The 13,518-nt window shown below is 38.1% G+C and overlaps 1 protein-coding gene across 1 annotated transcript; it reads left to right on the top strand.

Annotated features, from left to right (window-relative positions):
* Positions 1-3,179: 3,179 nt before the first annotated feature.
* LOC121985394 (protein PSK SIMULATOR 1-like) lies at positions 3,180-4,824 on the top strand. Its single transcript, XM_042538827.1, has one exon. It carries the CDS (start codon positions 3,281-3,283, stop codon positions 4,619-4,621), a length of 1,341 nt encoding a protein of 446 aa, XP_042394761.1. The 5' UTR covers positions 3,180-3,280; the 3' UTR covers positions 4,622-4,824.
* Positions 4,825-13,518: the final 8,694 nt, after the last annotated feature.

Here is a 13,518-nt window from a genome sequence, read left to right as displayed (position 1 = left end):
GTTACTGTGTTCTTACTCGAGGAGCATCAGCAGCTAGCTAGATTTAATGGCAAAATCTTTGCACGAACTGCGGCTCTCTCTTAGGTAGATCACGGCGCAGAAATGGAAGATCGTTGAGGAAATCGAGTGGTCAACAGGTAGAACATGGTGCAGAAATTAATGGAAGATTAGATCGTTGAGGAAATCGGGTGGTCAACAGGTAGATTTGCCGCCCCCCGCGCGCGCGCGTGTGGCGAACAACATGACTTCCACTCGCATCCTTCTCTTCATCATGACTGTTAATTCCTTTGGTGGGTCAACTGTGTCTCGCCAGCCGAGTGGTGGATTTCTCGACTGCTTTTTTTTCTTTGTTCCAACCATGAACACAAACAACACTTAGATTTGCATAATCTACCTTAATTTCTTTAGAAAAAATATTTTGGGAATATATTCAGAGGACACTTTCCTTTTTTGCGCCCCGACCTGTTACGATTTATGTGCAAAAATCTATATATAGGCTCCATTACCTTGTATAATAAGTCAAAATGGACAATGTTATTCGGTGATGAAAAAAGTCAAACAGATTAATTGAATAAAAACCGTTGGTAGTGCTCATCTACCAGGTCCCAACCAAACAAGCTTTAATGATGCAGTTGTTGTATTCAAGCATCTTGAATGAAATCATATGGAAAAAATCTACCACTTTAGAGGAATATATAAACAAGAGAATAGGACAAACGTCTGAAGAAATTCTTATTTTTGTTTTTCTTTTTTTTTTTACTTTGGTTTTCTTTTTCATGAATTATCTGCTAAGTTTTTCTTATTCCTAAAATATCTCTACCTCTCATTCTCTCCTATCCCAAAAAAAAATAAGTATTAAAAAGTAATATATTTTATAATTATTTAAGACCCAATGCGATTTTTTCAAAATTATATAATGTTTTTAACACTCAATTTAGATTTAATTAAAATTTGATTATATTGTCAAATTAAAATAATGTATATTAATTATGCCTATTTTATATCACACATCAAAGAAGAAAAATTAATATAGAAATTAATTTTGACCATGATTTAACGTCCAACAGGGTTGGAGGCTTACAAACTTACACGGCCACTAAATATATAAAAATATATATAATATAAAGTTAAACAATAATATTTTTAAAAGGTTATTGGCGAACTTATTTATGTAAATTCCATTTTGATAGCTAATAGATTGAATATTAAAATATATTATTCAATTTATAGAATTCACCTGAATATTAAAATTCTATTGTGGACAGTGTTTTCAGCATTATGAACAGAATCAGTCGAGTGTGAATAATGTTCTATTATAATAATAGTCTATTAATCAACCGTAACAATCGAGTGTTAGCGTAGTAAATAGAAAGTTAGAAAATTAATTAATCAACTTGATTGATATTAATTGATTGTTGTTAATCAGTCGACTGTTGTTATTATAGTAAATAAAAATATAAGAAATTAATTGATTAAGTCGATTGATGCTAATTAGTCGAGTTGGGAAGTCGACTATTGAAACCGTAGCATATAGAAAATTGAAAAATGGATTGATTAATTTGACAAATACTAATTAGTAGAGTTGGGCGTTCAACTATTAGAGATTTCTAAGTTGATTACGACACTCTACTATCGACTATTGGAGGTTTCTAAGTTATACTGTCCGGTCAGTCGCTTTGTCCGTTCGACCGTCTCCACTGCTCGACCTCTCAGTCACTCGAGCGTTCGGTCCACTAGGCCGATCTACCAACTCTGCCACGTGTCGACTTTACCTCATGATCCGCTCACCCGATCTGTCCACTCTGCTAGTCCGCAATATGCGTCTAGCATTTGACAAAAAACTAGTTCTACTGGTAGCCTAAAATTATTGGCTCGGATCATCTTGACAGATAAATAAATTTAATTCGATATATTTAAATTCAACTAATTTCTAAAATTTCCGATAGATTGTTTGTCAGACTTAAAGTCATTGGAAGCAATTCATGTTTGTTGTGTTATACATCAATAATATTTTACTTACAAGCAACACAAAATTTTACCATTGCAAACAATTTTTATTAAGAGAATTTGAGGTGAAAGATTTTGTGGAAGCCTCTTTTATTTAGGCAACCTAGATTTGTCAAGACTAATCTTCCGAGATGTTAGGTCTCTCTCAAACAACCAATACTGGGCATGTACTTAAAGGTCAATGTGCAAAATTGTAGGGTTAGAAACACCTTAGTCGCAAGAATGATAAGTTGACTATGATTTAATGCCTTCAACATGAACTTAAGAAGATACCAAGGATATATATCTTCAATTTTAGTGTTTTTACAAGTTTATGTCAGAATCATTTTGTATCTATACGCGCAACCTAAAATTTTAAAACTCTTTTGTTGCTCTTGTAAATACAAGACTTAATCACTTTGTTAGAAAATATTTATCAAATATAAAGCAACTAACATAATAGAAAATAATATGCATTCTTATCACAAGTTCACTGACTTGTGACCTCTTTGCTAAGAATCACTTGAATATGAATTCTCTATATTTGACTTTTCCTTATTTTCCTTCTCTTGAATTTTTCCTTAACTTAGACTTTTCTTTAACTACGATTGTAGCTCATACTTGACACATAAATATTACTTTAATATGAATACATCGACAATCAATCTCCCCTTTTAACCATGTCTCTTATTTATTAATACAAGCCCCAAGGTTATGGTACAGCAATAGGGTATCCAGATTATCACCCAAATATCCTCGGTTCGAGTCTTTATGATGAATTTATAGAAATTTTTCCTCTAAATTGGACACGTAATTAAAGGATGCTGGACTTCTGGGTTATCTGTTGCGAGTACTTTTCGATTTATCCTGATGAAATTTTCATATGACCGATCATCTCAAATGTTACCTGATTAATTTTTTTTTTTATTGACTAATAAAATTCTCTCAATATGGAAGATTAGTTATGTTTATGAATAGGAACTTGACTACTAGCCTAATAAATGTAAATAGCTAGCCAGGTGACGTAAATTACCCAATAGGATGCTCGATTCCTCTCCGTCGTCAATCAATCATGACAGCCAACACTGACATGGGACTCCTGTTCTTGTACATAGCCAAAGTCACTCTTTTATTCTTCTTTTACTTAAATGTTTTTTAATATATATATATATAGAGAGAGAGATAAACAAGCGTCAGTCAGCTCCTCATCTTCCTTAATTCCTTCTGTGTGTGATATATCAAATTGAGGAGGAGGAGGAGGAGACGGCGGCGGGAATAAATACAGTAGACCACCATGGCCCTCGAGTCATTGATTACCAAGGTCAAATCGGCAATATTCTCCACCGGCTTCGATTCCACAGCTATCGTCTCTCGCAGGAAGCAGGCACACCTCGTCGGAATCCTCGCCTTCGAGGTTGCCTCCCTCATGACCAAACTTCTCCACCTCTGGCGCTGCCTCTCCGACGCCCACCTCTCCCACCTTCGAAATCACACCATCGCCCTGCCTAGCGTCCGCAAGCTCATCTCCGATGACGACTCTTTCCTCCTCCTCCTCGCCCGCTCCGAGCTCGCCGACTCTCTCCGCCTCGTCGCCGACTCCGTCGCGACCCTCGCCCACCGCTGCGCCGATCCTGCCCTCCGCCACTTCCATCTCAGTTTCCACGCGTTCGCGGATTCCGGCCAAGACCCTAACCGCTGGGTGATGGGGTGGAAGGACATGGAGACCAAGCTGGCAAAGAGGATGGATCGACAAGTGTCGACGACTGCCGCACTCGTTCGGGAAATGGATGAGCTGTCGGAGGCGGAACAGACGCTGAAAAAGTTAGTGCATGGCGGCGGCGGATCGCACCTGGCCATGGTGACAGAGCTGCAGCAGAGGATCTTCTGGAAGAAGCAGCAGGTGAAGTACTTGAGGCAAACCTCGCTTTGGAGCTCCACCTTCGACGCTGCCGTCGCGCCCCTGGCTCGAGCCGCGTTCACGGTTCTCGCCCGGATCAAGTACGCCTTTTGCGGCGGGGAACCGTGTCCCCTGCCTCGAGCTCTTTCTAATTCCGGCTTCGCCGCCGTCTTCCCCTCCGACGACACGGCCTCGACGCTAAAGCCGAACTGCGGGTTCCTGGCGCTTTGCTCAGAGACCCTGAATCCGACGCCGTCGACGCTGGGCGCGGCGGCTCTGTCGCTTCACTACGCGAACCTGATCGCGGTGCTGGAAAAGATGGCGCGGGCGCCGCGGGCGGTGGGGGCGGAGGCGAGGGAGGAGGTGTACGCGATGCTGCCGGCGAGCGTGCGGGCGCAGCTGCGGGCGCGGCTTAGGGGCGTGGGGTGGGAAGCGTGCCGGGACGTACGATTGGCTGCGGAGTGGCGCGCGGCGTTGGCACGGATCGCGGAGTGGCTGGGGCCGGTGGCTCAGGATACGATCCGATGGCAGGGGGAACGAAGCTTTGAGGGGCGGCGGAGGACCGCATCGGCCCCGAGGGCGAACGTGCTTCTGCTGCAGACGCTTCACTTCGCAGACCGGGAGAAGGTGGAGGCGGCCGTGACGGAGATCCTCGTCGGGCTCAACTTCCTTTGGCGGTTCCAGAGGGAGATGGCAACGGCGCTTGGCGGTACCGCTGGCGCTGCCCTCCAACAATAACCCAATCCGGTTTGGTTCGGCTTGGTTTATTTTGATTTGGTTTGAACTCATCATCTCTTATGATCGTAACCTTGTGTAAAAAAAACATATAAAATATAAATATTCGACTTTTGTTTCTGACTTAGATTTAAAAAGATGTACTAAATTTGAGTAAATTCTCCAAACGCCAACGATATGAATGGTGGTCGCATTTATTTGATCAATTCTAATGTCAATCGACTAGTTATATGCAGCGGTTGAGTACTATGCTCTAATTTAAACACCCATGTCAAATTCAAAAAATGGATATAAAACTACATAAATCTCATAAAATCATGAAATTTTACAAACATATCTATTTTAAATATATATATATGCATCATAGAAAAATCATTCTTAATCTTGGAGCCAAATGTAAATGTACACTATTAATACATTGATTTTTCTGTACTTGGTCAATGATTATTATCTTGCTACTTATAATTTATCAAGATGTATCATAACAAACATTGTGAACCGTTTAATATTTATCATCTTATACATCTTATTCGATAGTTATGTTCCTCAATACAAACTATCAAAATTTTCCTATGTCTTATGCGACATGCAATCAAGGTATTCCTAACCTTACAAAAACAGCAAGTCAAATATTCATGGGTGGAGCTAGCATTCCAGATAAAGCTCTGCCCGTGTGCCTCAAAATCTATTTTCTCACCGATTTTGTGTCTACCATTTAGAAAATTATAATTGTTTTTGATATTTAAAGAGACGACGCCATACGTTATGGTAAAAAAAACCACCAATTCAATTGATAATAAACAATTAAATTGGTGGTTTTTGAGAAACACGCCAATTAAGTTTAGTCATTGAGCACAATAACGAACTTAAATGGTTAGATCATTAATAATAAATTTAATCAACGAAAATTCATATGGTCGAAAACCGCTTTGAGATCAAATTCAAATGATAAAAATATTACGATCAAAATAAATTAAATTATGAAAAATAATATATGGAAGAGAATCTTTCTGCTATTATGTGAAAATTTTGTAGCAAAATTTGAAATCCAATTTCATCAATCAAACATCTTTTGCTCATCATAAGACGAATAATCCGAACTATGTTTTGGGCCTCCCGGCACCTAGTGGATGGGATCTTAGAGTGAGGATGCCACCCTTGAGCGAGAATCACCGGTGCCTCCATATGTTGGTCAGTTGTAAATTTAAACAACACACTAATATTTTTGGTATCATTTTTTTTTTGTTTTACAAATAATTCTTTTTATTAATGTCATTTTAATTTTTATATAATTAATTAAACATATTAATCTTATTAAACTGATTTAATTTTTTACCCCAAACCTAAACTTCCTCATCTCCTCTCTCTACAATAAGCAAGGAATTCTACTCTACGATAATTCTAAACTTTTTTTTATTTGACGAAATAGATGCAAGGCAGTGACGATGTCGCTCACGTTGCTCGGCGAAGCAGTAACATGGTAATTGACCTAGAGGTCACAGATTTAAGTTTCGAAAATAATCTATTGTAAAATAAGAAAAGACGATATACAACATATCTTTTTTCAGAACTCTGTATTGACTATAGCTTTTTGCACCCGGACAATCCTATTAATTATTTATTATCTAAACTAAATCAAGATCCTAGCTCCGTCCCTGTCGAGCTATTGAGTTAAATTTAATATGGTTGACTTTTATAGGTCTAAGAAGTGGTAAATAATTTGGGAATCCAAAATAGGTTAGACACGATCAAATTTATTAATTATTTATCATAATTTCATTTTCTACGTATTCTCTTTATCTTTAATTGGTGCTATGATGCAGTGATAGAGTATTAAGGTTGTCACCTATATACTCGTAGTTTAATCCTCAGCTATGACGAATTTGTAAGATTTTTTTTTTTCAAATGGAACGCGTAACTAAAGAATATTGGGCTTCTCGACTGCCCATCATGAATACTTCCCGATTTATCCTAACGATCGATAAAAAAATTAGAGAGGATCAAACCAATCACTCCCAAGACTGACCAATAAGATTAACTAGATTTATCAACCTTTATCTTTAATTGCCCCTAAAAATGAAACACTTTCTCATTTTTGGATTATCCTGACCCATTCTTACTAAAATTGATCCTTTGCTCCTTAAGATCATGTTTTCGAGCCAATTGTAATTTTTTTTTAAATTGCTACGTCAATCCCTTATTTTCTACTTCTAAATTATGTAATTTATCACTAGGAATAGAATCTTCTAGTCTTTGTTCAAAAATACCAACTATTTTTTTAATAATTTGCATATTTTTCTTCTTAGTTTTACTTAAAGATCTAGTTAAGATAGACACTACATCTAATAAATCATCAAAAAGTAGATTTCTTATCCCACTTACCATATCATTTGAGTCATAGATTGAGCTTCCCCTCCACTTAAGCTATCTTTTTCTTCTTACTCGGATGTTTAGATTACCTCATCATCATTGATAGAGAAACTAAAAATGTTCTTTACTTGACTTCCTCTAATGAGGATGTATAATCCCAACTAGCCTTCAAAACCTCCATCACCATCAACATCTTCGTCATCATCATTTTGTTTTCTTATTCTTCATCATCATAATCATCATTTTTTTCGAGCTTTGGTTTCTCCTTCACTTTTCCTTTCTTCAATTTAAAGCATTGGTTAACTGTGTACCTTTCATTTTAGTAATTGACATCTTACCGTTTCCTCTTCCTAAGCATTTTCCTCCTGTCACTCCTGCCAAGATTTAATTATGAAAAACTTTACCTACTTGTCTTTGGTGGGGATAGTGCTCTTAAAGAATTGTAATTATACTATGTTTTTATAATTAATAAAAGCAACGTTTATTATTAAACATGTTTGTATAAAATTCCTTGTCTTGAATATTGATTGGTAAATAAGGAAAAAGTCGGCTTGTAGAAAAATGAGTTAATAAGGATATACAGGTGGCGGTCAACGTTCATGGTAGGTTAGAAAGTTAAACAATTAACTTATAGGGCTCACACTATCAATCAGCTTTGTCAATAAGATAGGTTATATGTGGATCACTCTTAGTTTGGACCGGACTCACTAGGGACCTAATTCCCTCACTCCTGATCGACTCTGTTGATCAGATAGGTTTCATGTAAACCCACTCTCAGCTCGGACCGAACTCACTAGGGATCTAGTTCCCTCACTCCCGATTGACTCTGTCGATCAGACGGGTTTCATGTGGACCCCACCCCTGGCTTGGACCGAGCTCACAAGGGACCCAGTTCCCTCACTCCCGATGGGTCTTGTCGCTCGGATAGATTCCTCATGGGCCTCATTCCCCAATGTTGACTTGATTTTCTCGCTTATCTATTCCCACTCCCCCAGTTGGCCTGGCCGATTAGAGGGGTCCTAGAAGAGTCAACGAGGGCTTGCTGGGGTGCCACAACCTGTAAGTATCTCGGATAAGTTTTGATGTGATCAACCGAGTTAAGTTAGGTCTTGTGGTGTTTTGATCCTTGTGTGTAGGAACTTAGGAACACAAGAAAATAAGCAGAAGACACAACAAGAGAGAAGGAGGCACAGAAAGTGAGCCAATGGGCCCAGTGTATTCAAGGGATGAGGTGCTGCCGAAGAGTATACTAGTAGAGCAAGAAGGATGCGCGTGATGCTTCCGAGGGATGAAAAATCGAAGCGAAAGACTGCTTGAGAAGAAGATCGGAGCTGGGTTCGGGTGAGCTCAATTCTGGAAAGCCGGAGGATCACCAAAGCGACCGGAGAAAATCCAGCGACCGAAGAAGGCATCGGATGGTCAGCACATGGCTGACCGATCCGAGCGCCTAGACCAATTGGTCCGAACGCCCGAACAATCTGAGCGCCTGGACTGATGGTCTGGGCGCTCCCACCAAGGCGTCTGACAGGCGCCTCGTCGTAGTGTCGTTGTTGTGGATCACCTTTGAGTCAACATCCGCAATGGTCTGAGCACCCAGACATGGTTCTGACGCCCGGACATGGAAAAATTCGACCTCAAAGCCATTGTGTGGAGATAAATTTTGCCTCGTTGGGAGCGCCCAGAGATGCCAAGTCAGCAAACGGCTAGTTTCGACTAGTGGACTATATAAATAAAGGTCGGCTCTTCTTTATTGGAGAACAACACACTTGTATTTCATCTATGAATTCTATTAGTTGTTTTTGTGCTTTCAATGACTGTAAGAAGCTACTCCACCTATGGAAAAAGGAGAATCTTAGTGAGTTTCATCTGTCTTAAATTAACAATCATCCTGGTTGTAATCAAGTAAAATTCTGTTTATCTCTTATATACTTCTTTTTATATTATTTATTTTGTTTAAACTAACAGTGTGGCTTTGCTAAGAACGATAGCAAAAGAAAGTATTAAATTTCATTACAGGACAATTCACCTACTCTTGTCGGTCGCACAGGACTAACAATTGATATCAGAGTTCAACTGCCTCAGAAGGACTAACTGCCAACTGAAACAATGAGATGAGCAAAGCTATCATCTATCCACCAACGTTCGAGGAGAAGTTCGCGTTCTGAAAAATGTAGAATGGAGGTATTTTTCCCAACTGACTTTGATATAACATTTTCTATTAAATTTGGTTTTAAAGCCTCCAAAAGTAAAAATGGGAAAGAACTCGAGGAGCATCTTTGGACTAAGAAGCAGCATGATAAATTCATGGTAAATGGTAAGGCCGAGTTCCACCTTCCGAGTGTTCTTCCTGCTCAGGAACTCGACAAAATCGGTAACTACCACTGTGCAAAAGAACTATGAGAAAAGTTCTTGGAACTCTATGAACAATCAAAGGAAGAAAAATATGATTCTACAATGGATACTAATTCATCTTCAGAAGAGTCTAGGACCAAGGAGATTACTGGAACAACACTAATTGTCGAGTACCTAAAGACGATAAAAATACCTTGGAGATGAGCATCGATGAAGGGGGAGACACTACAGAAGAAAGCAGCAATGAAGGGGGAGTATCTACTGAGGAATATGATATGGTAAGTCAGGTAAATAAGGTACTCGGAATTCCAGAATATGCTACTCAGAATTCCGTTCTGTTTCTCCTGTACAAAGATTTGTACAAGCACAGAACTTTTCCTAGCAGCCCATGTGCTCTACAAATGTTAAACTTGGATTGCAAATGAAACTTAACATTTTTAATTCAAGTTGTTCTTCAGAAGTTAAACTTAGATTGGAAATGGAACTTAACAATTTTATTCCAAATTCAACCCATGTGTTCTTCAGAAGTTAAACCATATTACAGAAGTTGATTAAATATCTATTTCAAAGATTGACTTCCAGGTTAAACATGGTGAAGCACTCGGCCAAGAAATGGGATCATCCACCACTTCCTAGACAAAGTCTTTCAAAGAAATTGAATATTTAAACTTCTTACAGTAACCTTAGGTTTAACTATAGAGACCACAATAGAAACACAAAATCGATAGTCTCTTGTGTTGGTATTTCAAGATCCATACAAAGAACACAAACTAATTATGCAACAGAAACAAATAATTAGTTATACCTTTCTTTGCAACTAAAGACCTCTTGATCTTCTGTTATATTCCTCTCCTCCTTTTGGACGTCGTGTGGGTGACGATCTACCAAGATGAAATCTACCCGAACCTTCTTCTTTGCCTACAAGTTCCGGCCACCTAAGGAATGCCAAAATAGGAAACTTTCTTCTCTTCTTCTTCCCCTCCAAGCAAACCGGCCACAAGAAGATGGAACTTGATGTGCCGCCGACATTAAGAGAATAAAACAAAGGGAGAAGACAAAGAGAGAAGGGTTGGCCACCAAGGAAAAGAGAAGAGGGAAAGCTTAGGTTTCGGCCCTAAGGGAACAAGAGAAATATGGAGATGTGTTGTTCCCATAAGGCACCCTCTACCTCTCTTTTATAATCCTTGGTCATGGCATAAAAGAAATTTTAATAATAATTAAAATCTCTCTCTTTTAAATTTCCTATTGTGATAGCTACAAAAGAAAAGTTTAAAAAATTAAAATCTCTTTCTTTTATGTCTACAAAAAGGAAAGATTTTAAAATTAAACTTCTCTTCTAAATCATGGTTACAAAAAGGAAAGTTTTATCAAAATTAAAATCTCTCTTTTTAAACCATTATAGATGACAACAAAAAAGAAAGATTTCAAAATTTAAAACTCTCTTTTAAAACCATGTAGATGACTTCAAAAAAGGAAAGATTTTAAAATTAAAATATCTCTTTTAATTCTTTGTAGATTGCTATAAAAGGAAATATTTTAAAAAATTAAAATCTCTCTTTTTATTTCTTTAGTGGTCGACCCCTTGCTTGGTCACCAAGCAAGGCTTGGCCGGCCACATCTTGGACACCAAGATGGGCTTGGCCGGCCCCTTGCTTTGACACCAAGCAAGGATGTGGTCAACCCCTAGCTTGGGTAAGAAGCTGGGCTTTGGGTGGATAAAAAGGCTTTTAATAAGAGGCTACAACAGGGATCTAAAGGAGGAATTGATTTTAGCCTCTTGATGGACTTGAGCTTCTTGTGTTCGACCTAAATACTCAACTCAAGTTCATCAATAATAACTCATACCACTAAAGAGTCATTATTAAACTACTGCACCAATCCCATATTACATTATGGGCTCCTTCTTATCATGAGTGCATTAGTCTCCCTGTGTTTAAGATATCGAATATCTATTAATTAAATGAGTTAGTGACAACCCACTTAATTAATATCTAGCTCCAAGAGTAGTACCACTCAACTTCATTATCATGCCGGACTAAGTACACCTGCAGGATTTATATGATAATCCTTATAAGATCCTTAAGGGGACATCATCAACCTAGATAAGTAGGACACAGTTTCCTTCTATAATCAACAACACACCATATAAATAATAATATTTCCCAACTTATCGGCCCTATTGGTTTAACGAAAAAATCTCACCCATTGATAAATTAAAGAAATAAATATTAACTATATGTACTTATTATTATATCGGGCAATCGATTCAGGCTCCCCAATCGATTGAGAGCAATTCAATCGATTAGGATCCGACCATTGCGCAGGTTATAGCCGTTGGCGAGCGATTTTCCCAGCAGCTCTTCGATTCCTCTTCACGCGATCACAACGATTTCTCCACAGAGACTCACGCCAGTTCTTGAAGCATTCTTGGAGCAAGGATTGTTGTCCTTCCAAGATCAAGAGGCGCTCACAACAAGAAGAAGAAACTAGGGTTAGGGTTTATGCTGTAAATCTTGTAAGATCTTGCTTGTCTTTGCTTCCCTTTCTTTCTTCTTGTCCTGAGAGTGTTGTAAGGCTTCTCCTCCTTTGGTAGTTACCGTAAAGGAGTGTTTTCATTATGGAGAGTGCTCGTGTGTGTGGATCCTTGGATTAGTCACCTCTTCTTGAGGTGGATACCAAGTAAATCCTTGTGTTAGCGTTGTATTTTTGTTTCTTGTACATTCCGCTGCATATCATCACCAAGAAACAAGCTACGACGAGCGCGACGAGCTAGTCACCCCCCCCCCCTCTAGCTACATTTTGACCCTAACAATATCCACTGAACTTAATATAAAACTTTGGTCTAACCAGTTAGGATTAGTAAGGGATAGCTTCAATTAGTTCCACTAAGCCAAATGCATCAAGTCGAAACCATATTTTTCTAGACCTGCATAGGCTGAGCTTCCCTAACCTACTATCATCCAAAACTTCTCCAGTACAGTTTATCAAGTTAAATCTTTGTCCCTATTTATGCTAGTCCTAATTACCGAGTCAGGTAACTTATTATTTTTGGAGGTGTCAACTAATTTGGAGTCTCCCCTTCAACTACTGAACTTTTGATTTTAGGTTTGTGTCGATTTACCTTATAGTTGTAATAAACTTGGTTATAGTTTGAGTTTAGTTTGATTTTGATTTTGATTTTGATTCATTTAGGTTCATTCAATTTTATTTTATTCTTTAGGTTTGAATTTATTTTTGAAGTTATAATTTTTGAGGTTGAGATTGATTTATTTTGATTTATGTAGTGAATTTTATTTTTTGGTACATAGTATTGATTGAGTCCTACTTGTGTGGTTAGGTACGCTTTCAGAACCCAAACTTTAGTTAATTTTAAATTTTGAGTTAGGGTTAAAAATGATTTAAATATAGAGTTGGACTTGTATCCAAGTTTGATTTTATTGTACACAGCTCTTTGGGATCCAAGTATCATATTTAGATACTTGGATCATGAGGTAAAATTTTTCAACTATTCCTTTAACTCTTCAACTTGATTTTTTAAGATAGAATTTTCTTCCTCAAGATTTGTAGCTTGAGTTGAATTTCTATCTTGAACTTTGTCATTTAAGGAGATCAAGTTCAGTTGTTTCTTAAGGATGTTATTTTCCTTAAGGAGGAGTTTAGTGTGTTCCTCTTTTTTTGTTAATTTTTTGTTTAAGCAAGAAATAATTTTAAAAGATTTTATGGTATAATTAAAAGTTACCCCAGTTGGTTCGTCCGAATCGGATGCGGATCCGTTGTTCGACTCATATTCGAACTCTTCTTCTAGATTTGAATCACCTCTGGTTGCCATCAGAGCGAGGTAACTAGTTTGTTTCTGCTCTCAGCTTCCGATCTATTCGAAGAAGACTTGTCCCAAGTTGCTTTTAGTGCTTTCTTTTGCTTCTTGATCTTATCTTTGTTCGGGCATTCGTGTTTAAAGTGCCCCTTCTTGTTGTAGCCATAGCATGTGACATTTGCCTTTAAGTTGTTAGATGCAAACTTAGACATCTTCTTCATGTCACATTTGATAAAGCCTTTCTTGCGTCTAGTGAACATCTTCCTTACCATGTTCACAAGTTGCTCTTCTTCGTCTAATTCTGATTCGGGTTCAGTTTTTGCTTCAGGTTTAGTTCCCTTCAAAGTTCCTGCAAGAAAAATAA

This window comes from Zingiber officinale, chromosome 1B (genome assembly GCF_018446385.1).
Source record: "Zingiber officinale cultivar Zhangliang chromosome 1B, Zo_v1.1, whole genome shotgun sequence".
Classification (NCBI taxonomy): domain Eukaryota; kingdom Viridiplantae; phylum Streptophyta; class Magnoliopsida; order Zingiberales; family Zingiberaceae; genus Zingiber; species Zingiber officinale.
This window is presented reverse-complemented; position numbering and strand designations above follow the sequence as displayed.